This window comes from Elephas maximus, chromosome 3, assembly GCF_024166365.1.
Source record: "Elephas maximus indicus isolate mEleMax1 chromosome 3, mEleMax1 primary haplotype, whole genome shotgun sequence".
Classification (NCBI taxonomy): domain Eukaryota; kingdom Metazoa; phylum Chordata; class Mammalia; order Proboscidea; family Elephantidae; genus Elephas; species Elephas maximus.
Genome location: NC_064821.1, coordinates 12851868 through 12869271, shown reverse-complemented (window position 1 = coordinate 12869271; position 17404 = coordinate 12851868). Strand labels below are relative to the sequence as shown.

At 56.1% G+C, this 17404-nt stretch overlaps 1 protein-coding gene across 1 annotated transcript in view; it reads left to right on the top strand.

Annotated features, from left to right (window-relative positions):
- The first annotated feature begins 4314 nt into the window (after positions 1–4314).
- The window catches only part of FBN3 (fibrillin 3), an 82380-nt gene continuing 69290 nt past the window's right edge, over positions 4315–17404 (top strand). Inside the window, exons 1-13 of the mRNA XM_049875805.1 lie at positions 4315–4460; positions 4587–4669; positions 5493–5591; positions 5703–5798; positions 6005–6100; positions 8110–8307; positions 8437–8562; positions 11410–11562; positions 11637–11822; positions 12401–12544; positions 12801–12920; positions 13458–13583; positions 14786–14908. Coding sequence (XP_049731762.1) covers positions 4315–4460; positions 4587–4669; positions 5493–5591; positions 5703–5798; positions 6005–6100; positions 8110–8307; positions 8437–8562; positions 11410–11562; positions 11637–11822; positions 12401–12544; positions 12801–12920; positions 13458–13583; positions 14786–14908 — 1696 coding nt within the window. The remainder of the gene's footprint in view (positions 4461–4586; positions 4670–5492; positions 5592–5702; positions 5799–6004; positions 6101–8109; positions 8308–8436; positions 8563–11409; positions 11563–11636; positions 11823–12400; positions 12545–12800; positions 12921–13457; positions 13584–14785; positions 14909–17404) is intronic.

Sequence of the window (17404 nt, the reverse complement as noted above, 5' to 3'; positions counted from 1 at the left end):
TCTTGGCTGTGATCTTTACAGAAGCAGGCTGTCAGGCCTTTCTTCCTTGGCACCACCGTGTGGGTGAACCACCAGCCTTTAGGTTAGCAGTCAAGCACGAACCATTTGTGCCACCCAGGGACTTTTCCAAAGCTCCAGCCCCACTCATTTCCAGCATCTTTCTTTGCTTGAGCTATTTCCTCTGTCTGCCCTTCCCTCTTCTTTTCTGGTTTGTTCCCTTCTACTGAGACTTCCTGAATCTCTAGGTGGTGCAAACAGTGAATGCACTTGGCTGAAAACTGAAAAGTTTAAGATTTGAGTCCACTCAGAGGCACCTTGGAAGAAAGGCCGCCTGGCAATCTACTTCTAAAAGGTCATGGTCACTAAAGACCCTATGGAGCAGTTTTACTCTGACACACATGGGGTTGCCATGAGTTGAAATTGACTTGATGGCAACTAGTTAACTGGTACTGAGCCTTCTAGATCAATCCCCAGACACAATGCTCCTTGTCTTCCCCCCTCCTGGGGTCCCGGCCTGTGGGCTGGCCTGGGAGGGTCCAGCTTTGCCCCCTAGGCTGGATCTGACTTCTACAAGGTTGGGGGTATGCTGGGCAGAAGGTTAGAGACATCTGTCTGGGGAGGGCACCTCCCTCCCTCACCCCTCCCCAGCAAAATCCACAGTGCTGCTCCCCAGGGACCACCTGTCTCCTCTAAAAGATGGAGATGAGCCTGCAGACCTATGGGGACCATCCAGGGGGGGTTACAGCCCTAGACACATCTGGGCTGGAATCCTAGCTCCACCACTTACAAGCTTTGTGATGTTGGACAAGCTACATGACTTCTGTGTGCCTCAGTTCACTCACCAGTAAAATAGGGATTATGAGAGTATCTTCCTCACAGGGTTGTCTGGGGAGTGAATGAGATAACGCGTGTGAAACCCTTAGCACGAAGCCTGGCACATTTTGGGTGCCCAATAAATATTAGATCTAATAGTTATTTGCTATTTATTTATTAACTACACTATAGAAGTTCTACAACGGAGGCATGATCAGCACAATCAGCTTTCGATAGGGAAGACTAACAATTTGGGTGTGGTGAGGGGATTTTTGAACTGGGCTTCACTGTATGCATAGGAGTTTGCTGGGTGGAGTAACAGCTTCAGGCCCAGCAAACATTTTCTGACAGATTCCCACATTAAGGGTCACCTGGTGTGTCAGTTTTCAAAGGTGGGCAAGTGGTGGGGGAGCCTAGAAATTTTGCTTGAGGTGTAAGCCCCAGACCAAAAAAAAAAAAAAAAAAAAACCAAACCCACTGCAGTGGAGTCGATTCTGACTCATAGAGACTCTATAGACCCCAGACAGGGAGCTGAAATTCTGAAGCCCAACTCCTTTAATAGGTGAAAAAACTGAGGCCCAGAGAGATTTAAAAGTCTAGACTTTTTGGATTCTTACATTTGTCATTCTCAGAATCAGATGAAAAATTGTGGGCCTTCTCCCCAGGAAACTCATCTCTGCTCAAAGTTTTCTTTTCTTTCTTTTTTTTTTTACTGTTGTTGAGAATATACACAATAAAACCTACATCTTTGCAACAGTTTCTACGTGTATAATTCAGTGACATTGAGTACATTCTTCAAGTTGTGCAGCCATTCTCATCCTCCTTTTCCGAATCGTTCCTCCTCCATTAACGTAAGCTCACCGGCCGCCAAGCTTCCTATCTAATCTTTTGGGTTGCTGTCGTCAATTTGATCCCATATAGATATTCTTCAAAACGGCACGCTGCTCAAGTTTACGCAAAGTTTTGCCTGCATTTTTAGGGAAATCTGGATTAAGAATCTTAGTCTGGTTAAGAATCCAGGGTCCAGACTCCAGTCGCCAGGTGAGTTTCCAACTTCACTCTCTGAACTCTCCTCACCCAAGGCAGAGGGTGCCGTGTGGCCGTGGGAGGGTCTCCCAGGTGAGTCCAGGCCACCCCAAATCCGGGAGCCCCACTTCGGAGCCACCTCCATCTCAACTCCAGGCCCCTGCAGCCCCCCGCTCCACGCGCCCCCCAAGCCCAGTCTCAGTCCCTGCGCTGGCTGTGCACCCCGCTCCATCTCTCCAGCCGCTCGGAGTCGCACCCGGAGCCCCAGGCTCTTCCCCAGCTCCAGCCCCTCCCTCGGCCCCGAGCCCCCCGCCTCCGCCCCGAAGCTTGGAGGTGCAAACGCGCCCTCCCCCAACTCCTCCCGTCCCCACCTCCCCCCAAGTGGCAGCTCCGGGCTCGGAACGCGGCGAGGTGGGCCTCTAGCCTTCGCGCTCCTGTCCCGGGCCCCGGCGCGGCGCCGAGCCTGCCCTCCCGCGCGGCTTCTCGCCGTGCCGCCTCCACGCGCGCCGGCTCGCAGGTAGGTGAAGGCGCGAGCGCGGTGGGGCAGGAGGGCGCGCGGGGCGGGGGACCCAGGAGGAGGAGGAGAGAGGGGGAAGGGACTCCTTTGTTTGCAGCCGCAGCCCCGGGCCCGGCCCCCTCCCCTCTTGGCGCCAGAGTGGGGCGCCGGATTCCGGCGACCGGCGTCGGGCTCGGCCCGGGTGCGGGGCGGCGGGACGCACACGCGGCCCAGACCCGCAGGTGAGGGCGGAGCCGAGCGCGGTCGGGGCCCCGGGGCCTGCGCCTTCGTTCTGTCCGGCGGAGAGCGCGGCCCGCGGGTCCCCGGGGCGCCCGTCCCGGCTTGCCGAGCCCCGAAGCCCTCTCCCGGCCCCGCCGCGCGCGCCACCCGCGCTCATTCATTCGACCCACTCCCAGGCGCAGCCACCGAGGCAGGGAGGGGGGCCGGGAGGGCCGGCCGGGGACCCCGAAGCGGGAATGGAAAAAAAGGGAGTTCCGAGGGCCCGGAGGCTGCCTGGAGAAGGCGCCCTCTCAGCCCAGATCGGCCTGTACATCTCGGGGACAAGAAGAGGGCACCCCTTCGCAGCCGGGCCCACCCTCTCCCCACTCCCTGGCAGGGTCTCTGCCTTCTCCGGCGGATCTTGGGACCACCCGGTCAGTCCCTCCTGCTCCCGCCGATTCCCCACCAAAGCCAGACCTCGCAGACCACTTGGTGTGGCTTCTTCCCGCTCCTCACCCCCCTCCCCCAAGTATTCTGCTTCCACCTTGCAAACCTTTGCCTGGGTCATGGCCTCCACCTGAGGTGGCCCTGTCCTCATCTCCTTCCTTCCTGGCCCAGGAGAAAGGCCGGTCACCTCCTGAGAGATGGAGGAGCTGCCCAATCCTCTTCCCTCCCTCCCTGCTGCCTGGGGTTCCAAAAAAACAAAATCCGCTGCCATCTAGTTATAGTCATTCTGACTCAGGGCAACCCCATCTGTTACAGAGCAAAAGTGTGCTCCATAGGGTTTTCTTGGCAGATTGCCAGGCCTTTCTTCCTAGGTGCTACTGGGTGGGTTCCAATCCTCAACCTTTAGGCTAGCATTCAGGGGAAAGCCTTTTGTGCCACCCAGGGACCTCAGCTCCTGCTCAGCCCCTTGACCTTGATTTGCTCATCTGTGAAGTGGGTGGGTGGGTGCACTCTGGGTTGGGAAGCTCCTGCCTCTCCCCAACAACCCTGCTCCTGCCCAGCATGTCTTCAGCCTCCCATAGACTGACCACCGACCCCCAACCCTTCCCTCACCAGGTACCAGGGAAATCCCTCCCCTTCCCCCTTGCCAGAGCTCTGGGAGTCTCCCCTCCACCTCCCTCTCACTTCCCGTCCAATCAGTCAACACCTGCTGATTCCAGCTCCTCATTATCCCTGGAATCCTCTCTTCCTTTCCTCCCTCTCATCTGGACGCCTGCCCCAGCCTCCTTACCTGCTTGCCTCCCCTTGGGCCCCAAAAGCCCTTCTCCACTCCACCTAACACTTGTTTCTGACCTTGTCCCTCTAACTTAAAGCCCTTCAAGCCCCCTCCATCTCTCTCGAGATAAGCTCCATTACACAATCACAATTTCCAGCAAAACCTGGCCCACCAGTCCCTCTCACCCCTCCATTCAACACCCAGCCCCTTCTTGCTTCTGCTTTTTCTCTTCACCCTCTGTCCTGGCATCTTCTCCTGGCTAACTCCATCTTTGAGACATCACACGTCCTCCAAGGAGCCTCCTTGGATTGTTCACCTGCTCCCAGGTCAGGGGTGGTGCCTCCCTGGGCCATCCCAGACACTGTTTTCCTCATCCCGGCAACCATTCCTTTGCTCCTGGTTCTGCCCTGTGGCCAGGGTGCTTATGAGAGCTGGGTTTGCCTGGGCCTGACTCCCACTTCCTCTCCACAGCCTCTAGGGACACTTCATGGCTCCAGGGGGGCTGTGCTTGGCAAGGAGAGGGGTCAGTGCCCTCACCATGGCTCCTGGCCCCCTGGCTCAGCTCCTGCTGGCCTGGATGGTGCTGTCGTGCGTGGCGGGTGGCCATGGCCGCTGGGATGGGGCTGCGGAGACTCCAGGTCCTGGACGGGTGCGGAGGCGAGGCAGCCCAGGCATCTTGCAGGGGTGCGTGGTTCCCTGGGATGCTGAGAAACCCCTGGGGGGTGAACTGGGCTGGGCTGTCCTGAAGGACGGGATGCCCATCTGACGCCCACTAGTCAGGGTCTCACCCACCCACATGCTCTCCTGAAGGCCCAATGTGTGTGGCTCTCGCTTCTACACCTACTGCTGTCCGGGATGGAGGACACTGCCCGGCGGGAACCAGTGCGTCGTGCGTGAGTGCTCTGGAGGTGGGGGGTGGGGCCCAGGGAGGGGACACTGGGCAGCTGGCTCTCTTACCTGCTGGAAAATCTAGCCCCCCTTTTTTTCTAATAGACTTTTTTTTGATAGAGCAGTGTTAGGTTTATGGAAAATTGTGCGGAAAGTCTGGAAAGTTTCCATGTACCCTTCACCACTGCACATCGTTTTTTTTATTGTCATTGGCTGCTTGCTATGGAGTCAGCCCCCAACTCATGGCAACCCCGTGCACAACAGAAGGGAACCCTGTTTGGTCCTGCACCATCCCCATGATCAGTTGTGGGTCAGACCGTTGTGATACATAGGATCTTCACTGGCTGATTTTCACAAGTAGATTGCCAGGCCTTTCTTCCTGGTCTGTCTTAATCTGAAAGCTCTGCTGAAACCTGTTCAGCATCCTTGCAACAAGCTTCCATGCATTGGCTGGGAATCGAACCCAGGTCTCCCACATGGAAAGAGAGAATTCTACCACTGAACCACTACTGCCTTCTTGCTTCTATCATCAGCCCGGTTATGAAGTGGAATGTAGTCGGGGGTGAGGGGGTGCTGAACCGGTAGAATGGCCCCTGCCTCCGTCCCAGGCTCCCAGGCCACCTTGCCACATTTGCTTCTTTTGCCATCTCTCTGGAACCTGACTGCACTCAGGCCCTCCGTTCTCTGCCAGCAACCCAGCGCCTCTAGCTGCTGTCCTGAGGCTCTGTAGTAGGGCGTGGTCCTGGAGCTTCCCGAGTACCAATGGAGCGGGGATGGTGCAGTATCCCAGGGCCTGGCCCTGACTGCTGCCCACTCTGCCCATTCCAGCTGTCTGCCGCCACTCCTGCGGCAAGGGCTTCTGCTCCCGGCCCAACCTGTGCACCTGTTCAGATGGAACGCTGGCCCCCAGCTGCGGGGCAAGCCGAGGTGAGTGGACCATGGCCCCCAAGGCAGGAGGAGAAGATTCCAGGCTTCTGGATGCACTAGGGGCCCAGGCTGGTTCCCCATCACCACCTGACAGTGTGTCCCTGTCCCCAGGGGCAGGGTGCAGTGTGAGCTGCCTGAACGGGGGCAGCTGCAGAGGGGAGTCCTGCCTGTGCCAGAGGGGCTACATGGGTACTGTGTGCGGGCAGCGTGAGTACTCCCAGGAGGCCTTCACCCCGTCCATGCATGCATGCATCTACCTGCTGTCCATGGGGGCTCTTCCATGACTGGGGTGGAGGGGACACCTTCTTCATCACAGTCTTGTTGGGGCTGGGCCAGGTCTCTGGGATTCTTGCTCTGGCCCCAGCTGCTCTGCCGCTTGGAGACCTCATGCCCCGTCCCTACTCCCTCCACAGCCATCTGTGACCACGGCTGTCACAACAGGGGCCGCTGTGTGGGGCCCAACCTCTGCGCCTGTGTGTATGGCTTCATGGGGCCACAGTGTGAGAGAGGTACCAAGGAGGGGGAGGGAGAACAGGGAGGGGGTGAGGAGGTTGGGGAGGGAGCCCTTGAGATACGACCAGGTCCTAGAACATCTGGCTGGCCTCCTTCCTGCCACCGCAGCTGCTGGGGCGGTCTCCAGATGTTGCTCTCATTTGCTCATCCTTTCAATTGTATCCCCCATAAATACGCATTGGAATCCTAACCCCTATATCTGAAGGAAGGAGCCCTGGTGAAGCAGTGGTTAAACACTCAGCTGCTAACCATAAGGTCAGCCACTGGAACCCACCAGCCTGTTTCACAGCTGTTCAACTCCACCAGCTGCTCCTTGGAAATCCTAAGGGGCAGTTCTACTCTGTCCTGTAGGGTTGCTATGAGTGGGACTCGACTTGACGGCAATGAGTTTAGTTTGGTTTAACCTTTAGGGAAGCCGACTGCCACATCTTCTCCCTCAGAGTGGCTGGTGGATTTGGACCGCCAACCTTTTGGTCAGCAGCCGAGTGCTTAAGCACTGTGCCACCAGGGCTCTTTCCCCCAGAGTTAAAAAACAAACAAACAAAATCCATTGCCTCAAGTGGATTCTGACTCATATTGACCCTATAGGACAGAGTAGAACTGCCCCATAGGGTTTCCAAGGCTGTAATCGTCACAGAAACAAACAGAATGCCACATCTTTCTCCTGAGGAGCAGCTGGTGGGTTTGAACTGCTGACCTTTTGGTTAGTAGCTGAGTGCTTAACCACTGCACCACCAGGGCCCCTGTCTCCTGTCTCATTCATAGGGACTGATAAAGGGGGGAGGGGAGGGGTTGAGGGGCGAAAAGAGAAGGGGTCTGGGCATTAAGCATGGGCAGAAAAAAATGGAGCCCACAGGAGGCTGAGACGGAGAACGAATGGGCCAGTAATGTTGGGAATGCCCAGGTTGCAAGGGCCTGGGATGCCCTGGGAGTGCCCTTCAAGATCCAGGAGCCCAAGAAGGCTAAGCGGGTGGAGCCCTGGGACTGATGGGGGTGGTCAGTGCTGGGGGCTGGGGTGTAGTGATGAACCAGAAGCTGGGATGACCTGGGAGGTTACCTGGGATCGAAGGTGGGCTTTTGGAAATGGAGTTTGACAAGAAAAAGGAATTGGAATTTGTGTCGTCAGAGGTGGAACAAGCTGGGGAGGCTGAGGGGGAAGTGAGGGTCAGTGAGGAGGGGCAGGAGAGGAGGCCTGGGGAGGGGGGTGGATAGTGAAGGCTCCAGGAAAGAGGCCAGGCTGGGTGTCCTGGATTCTAGGTGCTGAGTGAATTAGGTGATGTTCTGGGCAAGTTGGAACCAGCAGGGGTCTTTCTGAGGCCCCTCTTCCATACAAACCCTGGAGGGGCTGGGGGCTGCCTTTGCTTCTTCTGGGAGGGGCTTCCCTTGGTCGAGTTCCAGCCCCATTATTGGAAACATCTGGAGAGAGGAGACAGGAAGTCACATCTGGGCCCTGGCCCCCTTGCGCAGCATTGATGGGCGGGGCAGCAACATAGCCACCTTTGGCCCATGTGGAGGTTGGGGATGTGATGTTCTGAGCCCCGGGCATTAGGGCACATGCTGGGTCCCTCCCGAAGTCTGGGAGATCTGGTAGGGTCAGGTGTGTGGTTCGGGGTGGGGCAAGCTCCCCGGCCAGACATCCATGATTTCCTGCCCAGGCCCAAAAGGAGAAGTGTGCCTGGGGGAGCTCCATACATACCCTGGACTTTGTGGACTGGGTGGTCCTGGTCTCCCTTGGAGGTTGTTTGGGGAATGCTGTGGAGAGAAAGGGTTTTGCAGGGTGAATAGGAGTTTGTCAGAGAAGAGGAGGAAAGGCATTTTAAGAAGGGGCACACAGCATGAGGAAAGGCTTGTTGTCAGGAAGAACCCTGGTGTGTTTGGCGCAAGGAGGCTGGGAGGGAGGCGGGGGAGGTAGAGGCCTGAGCTGGGGCTGCAGGGATGGAGATGCAGAGGGTTCTGGGGCTGAGGAGGCCTCAGACCAGCTGCCCACACCCACTCTACCCCTCAGACTACCGAATGGGGCCCTGCTTTGGCCACATGGGCCCTGAGGGGTGCCAGCACCAGCTGACGGGCCTCGTCTGCACCAAGGCGCTCTGCTGTGCTACTGTGGGCCATGCCTGGGGCCTCCCTTGTGCACTCTGCCCTCCCCAGCCGCACCCCTGCCGTCGTGGTTTCATCCCCAATGTCCGAACAGGGGCCTGCCAAGGTGGGTGGTGGGGTTAGGGAGTGGGGTCGATGGCCCTGGGGTGTCAGGGCTGAGTGGGAGCTCTGGGCAGCCTTGGTTCCTCCCTCTGATGGACCTCTCTCATCCCCTTGGTGACCTTCACCCCTGCAGATGTGGATGAGTGCCAGGCTGTCCCAGGCCTGTGCCAGGGGGGCAGCTGCGTCAACACAGTGGGCTCTTTCGAGTGCCGTTGCCCAGTGGGACACCGGCTCAGCAAGGGTAGTGCCAAGTGTGAAGGTGGGTGATGGTGAGGGGGACCTCCTCTGTGTCCTGGGTGGCTCAGGGCCCTGCAGGGAGGAGGAGCGGCAGGGCTGGAGGAGGCCCCTGGCCTGACCGGCTGTTGTGCCTCCGATGTGGACGAGTGTCTCAGTGTGCCAGGCCTCTGCTCCGGGGGCAACTGCGCCAACACAGTTGGGAGCTACATGTGCACCTGTCCCCCTGGCTTTGCCGGCAGCCTGGACAGCACCCACTGCCTGGGTGAGCTGGAGCCAAGGGGCTGGCAGGGTAGAAGACCAATAGGAGACAAGCTCCTCCATCATCTATCTCCACAATGGATACCCCTCCTTTGGGCCCCTCTAGCCTTCCAATCTCTATGATCATCTGTCTTTCTAGGCCCCAGTCTCTGTCCCCTCTGCTTCTGTGCTCTCATAGACTCCTGCTCCTGCCTGTGAACGTCCCTGGCCTTTTAGCTCCTTACCCTTTAGCTCTCGGGTCCCCTGTCAACCTCTGGCTTCACTGCCACGTACCCCTTAGCCTCTATGCCCCTCTGGCCCTCCAACTTCCATCTCCATGCCCCTTTGACCCTCTAGCCTCCATCTCTGTGCCCCCCCTGGGCCCCTCTGGCCCCCTGTCTCTATGCCCCTCTCCCTATCCACAAAGACTATCCAAAAGTAAATACTTCCTCCCTCCCCTGGTTTTTGAGATGGGGAAACTGAGGCCCAGAGAGGGAAGGGGATTTGCTTGAGCCAACTCAACCAGTCCGGGGCAAGTGGATGGATACTCACACATAGGTTCCTGGACCCCTGGTCAGGGTGGACATCTCTGGTTGTGCCCCTTACTCCTGTGTGCCCACCCTCCTCTCTGAGGCTCGGCTCCCAGGCAGGGGGGCTCCTGGGCTGATGCTCCTGTCCACTGTCTTGATGAGCTGGTCCATGGGCATTAGATATTGCTTGTCAGCAGGGTTGGCAGGGAATACAGGATCCTAGGGGTGGGCAGAGTCCTAGTTTGGGGACAGGGGAGGGGGCTGGGCAGTTTGCCAGCACCACCCTGGCCCCTCAGGCAGGGCCTCTCTAAGGCAGAGCTGGGAATATTGTGTTTGGAGTTCTGCCAGCGTGCTGTGACCAACTACAGAGATTCTAGGCCTCCACCTCTGAGACCCATCGTGGCCAGCATGGAGGTTTCTCTGGACGAGCACCTCCCAGCTACTAACCAGCGGAGCCTGGATTTGAACCAAGGTCAGGTTGCTGCTGAGCTTCGGTTTTGGAGTCAGGCCTGCGTTCGAATTGCCAGCTGAGCTGGTTGAAAACTATGTGACCTTGGTCAAGTGGCTTCACCTGTCTGGGCCTCAGTTTCCTCATCTGTAAACTGGGGGTAATAACAGTACCTGGTGGAAGAAAGGCCTGGCGATCTGTTTCCGTAAAGTTAACACGTGGGGTTACCATGAGTTGGAATTGACGGCAATGGGTTTGGTTTTGGTTTAACAGTACCCACCTCGTGGAGTTGTGGTGAGGGTTCAACAAGGTAAAAGTGGTGAGGTGACTTGCACAAGGCTGGTTCATAGTAGGTACTCAGCACAGATCACGGAGATAAGGATAGCAGTGAGGTTGGAGCTGTGACATCTTCTCAAGGCCTGCTGTGGTTGCATTGTTGCCTTGGTTCTGACATTCCCTCTCTGTCTTGTCTTTGAGAGGCAGCTGCTTGGGTCAGATCACCCGGGGTTGGTGATGGGGAGGGGGGGCTGGTTTCCTGTCATTCTCCCCCTTCTGCAGCTGTGTGACCTTGAGCAAGTCTGTTGACCTCTCCAGCCCTGGCTCCTATCCAGGCCTGCAATGATGCTGAAATCTAAAGTCCCAACTCCCACACAGGCTCCTGGGGGGTCCCCAGGTGCACAGGGCGGGGGAGGTGGCATGTTGGCATCTTTTCCCAGCCTAGGGCAGAGAAAGGATGGCTGTCAGCGGCCCTCCTGACTGGCGGACGGGGTTTCTCAACTCTGGGCCCCCAGCCAAGGTTTGTGGGTTTTTAAATCTAAAAATATGCTGTTTGAGTCAGAGCCCGAGAAATTTGATCCCTGTGTAAAGCCTTTGGACTTGAGGGCACAGTGGGAAACCATAGAGTATCTGTGTTTCTCACACCTAGAAAGCCTCAGCCTCAGTTTCCCCAGGGACCCCCTCACATTCGCAGCCTGGTGCTGCAGTGGTTAAAGCAATTGACTAATAACCGAAAGGTCGGCAGTTCGAAACTACCAGTGGCTGTTTGGGAGAAAGATGTGGCAGTCTGCTTCCATAGAGATTTACAGCCTTGGAAACCCTATGAGGTTGCCGTGAGTCGGAATCGACTCCATGTCAGTGGGTTTGTTTTTTTGGGGGAGGCGGGGGAGTTCCCTGAAATGCGCAGGTTTGGCAGGTGAGGACATGTAGCCCCAGATCCTGGCATCCCAGTTCAACATCCAGTCTAATCTCCCACCAGGGCACCACCCTCATTAAGGTGTGTGCTAACTGTGGTTGGAGACCTGTGATGATGAGCTCACTTCCAGTGCCAGCTTGGGTGTTGGGACCATCTTGCTTGGAATGAGCCCGTATTTATCTCCTGTGATAATTAGGAGATCTTAGTTATAAGAGCTGGCAGTCCACAGACATTAGCCATTTGGCAGGCCCTGGGTGTTGCCCTTTACATCCTTGCAACAAGCTTCTAAGGTGAGGTGGGGGCTTCACGCATCCCCGTTTGGTGGATGGGGAAACTGAGGCATGGAGAGGCAGAGACCTGTCTTCCAGGCAGTGCTGGGGGGCTGGGATTTCAATCCAGGTCTGGTAGCCGTTGCTGCCTCCACCCCTCTGCTCACTGACCCTGGCCACCACCCTCTTGCAGACCACCGGGCTGGCACCTGCTTCTCAGCGCTGATTGGGGGTCGCTGTGTCAGGGACCTCGCTGGCCACCACACTCGCAGGCAGTGCTGCTGTGACATGGGCAGGTGCTGGGCAGCTGGCCCGGCACCGGAGCTGTGTCCTCCGCGGGGCTCTGGTGAGTGTCTGGGGGTCGCCTCCCTGCCCTCCTGCTCCTGAGTTCCAACTTGAACCCTGCTTCTGCCCTCACAGATGAGTTCCAGCGACTGTGCGCCCAGGGGCTCCCACTGCTGCCCTCCTACCCTGGCCCCTTCCCCAGCCTCCCTGGCTTTGGGTCCACCGGCAGGGGTCCTGGCCCTGGGGGGCCGGCGCGACACAGCCAGCCCGGCTCCAATGGGCGTGGGGTCCCCAGCCTGGGACCCCGTGACTCCAACATTGGTGAGGCCTGGGATTTGGGAGGAGGGGTCCAAGACAGGGATTGGTCTGGGCTGGAGGTGGAGGGCAGGCCACAGAGGGCGGGTCAGGGCTTTTGAGTGAGGGTCCTGGCCTGTATAGTGGGCATGAAAATACTGACAATGGTCTAGGGGTGGTAATAGATTGGGGATCTGGGCCTCAAAGTCAGGGTTTGGGTCTTGGATGGGGAGCTGTGCTTCTCTGAGTTTAAGATGGGGGATCTAAGCCTGGGGAGAGTGTCTGGGCTCCTCTGAGCCTGGGGTGGGGGTCTGGGCCCAGGGTGGGGTGTCTGGGTTTCTCTGAGCTTAGAGTGGGCCCCGGGTTGAGATCTAGACCTGGAGAGAGTTCTGGGCTTTTGTGAGCTTGGAGTGAGGGCCTGGGCCTGGGGTAGAAGTCTGAACCTAGGGCAGGATTTGGGCCTCGGGGGAGAGCCTGCACATAGGGCGGAGTCTGAGCAGGAGCAGGCTCTCAGCCTCAAAGTGGGGGTCTGGGCCCAGAGGCAGGGCTCCTACTGGGGACTGGGTCATCCCGTGCTTGGGCCCCTGCGCCGACCCCGCCCGCAGGCACCGCCACACTGAACCAGACCATTGACATCTGCCGCCACTTCACCAACCTGTGCCTCAATGGCCGCTGCCGGCCCACCCCCTCTAGCTACCAGTGCGAGTGCAACATGGGCTTCACGCAGGATGTGCGGGGGGAATGCATTGGTGAGGGGGGTGCATGGGTAAGGGGGCAGGGGTGCATTGGTGGGGGTGTGCATGGATGAGGGGGTGGTATGCATTGGTGGAGGCGCACAGGTGAGGGGGCGGGGTGCATTGGTGGAGGTGTGCATGGATGAGAGAGGGTGGGGTGCATGGATGGGGGGCAGGGGCTCGTGGGCAAGGAGGTGGGGGTGCATCAGTGAAGGGTGGTCTGGGGGGGCTGCACCCCACCGGGCCGGGGCTCAGTGTCTTGTGCACGCAGATGTGGACGAGTGTTCCAGCAGCCCCTGCCACCATGGCGATTGTGTCAACACCCCTGGCTCCTACCACTGTCGCTGCTATGGGGGCTTCCAGACCACCATCATCAAGCAGGAGTGTGTGGGTACGGTTCGTGCAAGGAGAGGGGCATGCGAGGGGTCCTGGCTAGGGATGCCTGCACCTGATACAGCCAGGCATGCAGCGGAGTTGTTGGGAGGTCCTGGCAGGGGGTGCTTCCATCTGTTACAGCCATGCACGGGGCGAGGGGGTGTGATGGGGGCCCTGGCCAGAGGCTCCTCCATCTGGTACGGCCAAGCATGGGGGGTGACAGGGATCCTGGCAGGGGGGGCCCTCCATCTGGTACAACCATGCATGGAGGGTGATGCGGGTCCTGGCCAGGGGCTCATCCATCTGGTACAGCCATGCATGGAGGGTGATGGGGGTCCTGGCCAGGGGCTTCTCCATCTGGTACAGCCATGCATGTGGGTGATAGGGATCCTGGCAGGGGGTGCCTCCATTTGGTACAGCTGTGCATGGTGATGACTGGGATGCTAGCTGCAGGTGCCTCCATCTGGTATGGTTGTGCATGGGGTGAGGGTGATGGCAGGTCCTGGCTGGGGGTGCCTGCATCCACAGTCTGGCTGCCCAACTCCCTCCCCAGATGTGGATGAGTGTATCATCAGCGGGGGCCTCTGCCACCATGGCCGCTGCGTCAACACCGAGGGCAGCTTCCAGTGTGTCTGCAATGTGGGCTTCGAGCTCACACCCGATGGCAAGAACTGTGTGGGTGAGTTGCGGGGGGGGGGGGGGTGGGCAAGGGCCCCCTGGCTGACCACCTTGGATCTTCACTCCTGCTGCATTGTCCACCACCCTCCCTACCACACATCCTCTGCTCACCTCCCAGAGCCCAGCAGCCCCCGCCCCCATCCACTCCCCCACTCCTTCCTCCCTTCCTTCATGAGTTCATCCCACGAGCCTGGAGAGGGAGCCTTGGGGGCCAGACCATGCTGCTAGCTGGCTCCAGGAGCTGCGTCACCCTGGGCCTGCAGCACCGCCCCTCACTTGTCCTAGGAGATCTGCCCAGGAGGGGCTGGCTGTGGAATAGGGCAGGATCAGGACCTTGGAGAGCGCACCCCCGCCTGCAGGCTTCCCCTGGAGTATGGATGTATTATCAAAGCTCTGCCCAGGACAGCTCAGTGGGGACCAGTGAGGGGGAAAAATAAAACCAGGGTTGATGCTGACTCCTGGTGACCCCATGTGTGTCAGAGCAGAACTGTGCTCCAGAGGGTTTTCAATCGCTGATTTTTCAGAAGTAGACCACCAGGTCTTTGTTCAGATGCACCTCTGGGTGGACTTGAACCGCCAACCTTTCAGTTAGCAGCTGAGCAGTTTACCTGTTTGCACCACTCTGGGAATCCCTTGTTCTCTTCTGTCACCTGTCTGAGGAGAACTGCCGAAAGACCTTCCTCCTCAGAGAAGTTTTCCTCCTTTTTACATTTGTTCGTTATTCATTCATTCATTCATTCTTTCAACTTCTAGCAAAATATTTATTGAGTACGTATCCTGTACCCATAACTAAAGTTGCAGACGTGAGCAAAACAGGAGACATATCTAAAAGGCCTCCTTCCTCAGGAAAAATTTCCTCCCTTTTGTATTTGCTGATCATTCTTCTATTCGTTCGTTGTTTCAACTTTTAACACATGTTTATTGAGCACCTACTGTGTGCTGAAACCAAAGATGTAGACGTGAGCATGATCCTGCCCCAATGGACCTCTTGTGCCTGCAGACAGGTTAATGCACCACCAAACATCACAGATAACCACATCTTGTCTGATCCCTACACACCAGGGAGGGGACCCTCAGAGGCTCAGCCCTCAGCCCAGGGAGGTGTGTTTGTGAGAGAGTGGCTGGTCAGCAGGGCAGGGCTGCCCAGGGTGGGCCTGGTGCCTGGCCTCACCTGCTGGCCCCAGCCCCTCCTGGTGCCCCCAGATCACGATGAGTGTGCCACCACCAGCATGTGCCTCAATGGGGTGTGTCTCAACGAGGACGGCAGCTTCAAGTGTCTCTGCAAAGCCGGCTTCCTGCTGGCACCCAGTGGCCGCTACTGCCTGGGTGAGGCCGAGGACGTGGAGCCAGGGAAGGAGAGATGCAAGAGGTTCAGAGGAGGAAAGGGGGGAGGAGATGAGCGATGGGGAGGAATGTGGGGAAGACAGGAGGAATAAGAGGAGCAGGGAAGAGATGGGGAGAGAAGAAGAAAGGATGCGATGGAAAGGGGAAGAAAGAAGGAGAAAAGGAGAAGAGAAAGAGATGGGGTGTATTTGTTTCCTGAGGCTGCTGTAACAAAGGACCACAAACTGGGGAGCTTAAAACACCAGAAATGTATTCTCTCACAGTTCCTGGAGGTTAGAAGTTCAAAATCAAGGTGTCAGCAGGGCTCTGCTCCCCGTCCGCTCTCAGGGAGGGTCCTTCCCTGCCTCTTCCAGCTTCTGGTGGCTACCCCGGTATTTGTGGGCTTGTGGCTGCATCCTTCCAGTCTCTGCCTCCGCCTCCACGTGGCTGTCTTCCCTCTTTGTGTATCTGTATCCAGACAAATTTCCCGCTTCTCACAGGACACTGGTCATTGGATTAGGGCCCACCCTGCTCCAGCATGACCCCATCTTTACGAGATTACATCTGTGTCTTAGCTACCTACTGCTGCTGTTTAACACAGATACCACAAGGGGGGCTTCAAAGACAGAAATCTGTTTTCTCATAGCTTTGGAGGCTAAAGGTCCAAATCAGGGTCTTGGCCGTGTCAATTTCTTCCTTGTCGGTTCCACAGTTCCTTGGCTTGTAGATGATTGTCTTAGTTATGTAGTGCTGCTATAACAAGTAAACACAAGTGGGTGGCCTTAACAAACAGAAATTTATTTTCTCACAGTTTAGGAGGCTAGAAGTCCAAATTCAGAGCGCCAGCTTTAGGGGAAGGCTTTCTGTTTGTTGGCTCTGGAGGAAGGTCCTTGTCTCTTTGGAGCTTCTGCTTCTGGGTGATTTTCATGTGGCTTGGCATTTCTCTTTCCCCTCCTCAGCTTTTGTCTCTTGCTTATTTAATCTCTTTTATATCTTAAAAAAGATTGGCTCAAGATACACCCTACAATAATCCTGCCTTGTTAACATAACAAGGGCAACTCATTCCCAAATGGGATCATAACCACGGGCATGTTGTTGTTGTTGTTAGGAACTGTCAGGTCGGTTCTGACTCATAGCAACCCTATGCACAATAGAACAAAATACTGCCCATCCTGCGCCATCCTCAAAATTGTTGCTACACTTGAGCCAATTGTTGAAGCAACTGTGTCAATCCATCTTGTTGAGGGTCTTCCTCTTTTTCACTGACCCTCTATTTTACCAAGCATCATGTTTTTTTCCAGGGACTGATCCCTCCTGATAATATGTCCTAAGTATGTGAGACGAAGTCTTGCTATCCTTGCTTTTAAGGAGCATTCTGGCTGCACTTCTTCCAAGACAGACTTGTTCGTTCTTTTGGTAGCCCATGGTATATTCAATATTCTTGGCCAAAACCACAATTCAAAAGCTGTCAATTCGTCAGTCTTCCTTATCCGTTGTCCAGCTTTTGCATGCGTATGAGGCGATTGAAAACACTGTGGCTTGAGTCAGGCGCACCTGAGTCTTCAAGGTGACGTCTTTGGCTTTTCAAAACTTTAAAGAGGTCTTTCGCAGCAGATTTGCCCAATGCAATGTGTCTTTTGATTTCTCGACTGCTGCTTCCATGGGTGCTCATTGTGGATCCAGGTAAAATGAAATCCTTGACAACTTCGATCTTTTCTCCGATTGTCATGATGTTGCTCATTGGTCCAGTTGTAAGGATTTTTGTTTTCTTTATGTTGAGATGTAATCCATACTGAAGGCTGTGGTTTTTGATCTTCATCAGTAACAAGCAAGGTTGTGTCATCTGCATAATACAGGTTATTAATGAGTCTTCCTCCAACCCTGATGCCCCATTCTTCTTCATATAGTCCTGTGGGATTATAACCACAGGCATAGAGGTTAGGAATAACAACACGTATTTTGGGGGGACATAATTCAATCCACAACAAAGATCCTCACATGATACCTGTCTTCCCTTGTGTGTGTCTCTGTATCTAACCTGCTGTTTTCATAACTCAGAAGTAATTAGGTTTAGGACCCACCCTACACTGATGTGGCCTCATTAACATAACAGAGAAAATCCTATTTCCGAACAGGATTTCATCCACAGGTATAGGGATTAGGATTCCAACATATTTTGAAGGGACACAATTCAATCCAGGTTTTTTCTTTCCAAAAAAAATTTCCAGTTGCCGTTAAATCAACTCCAACTGACAATGACCCCATGTGTGTCAGAGCAGAGCTGTGCTCCACAGGGCTTTCAATGACTGATTATTTGGAAGTAGATTGCCAGGCTTTTCTTCTGAGGCACTTCTGGGTAGATGCGAACCTCCAACCTTTCTGGCTCTCAGTCAAGCGTGTTCACTGCTTGTACCACCTAGGGACTCCGGTTTAATCAATAACAATCTGCAAAGACTGTATTTCCAATAAGGTTGCCTTCACAGGTTCCAGGTGGACATG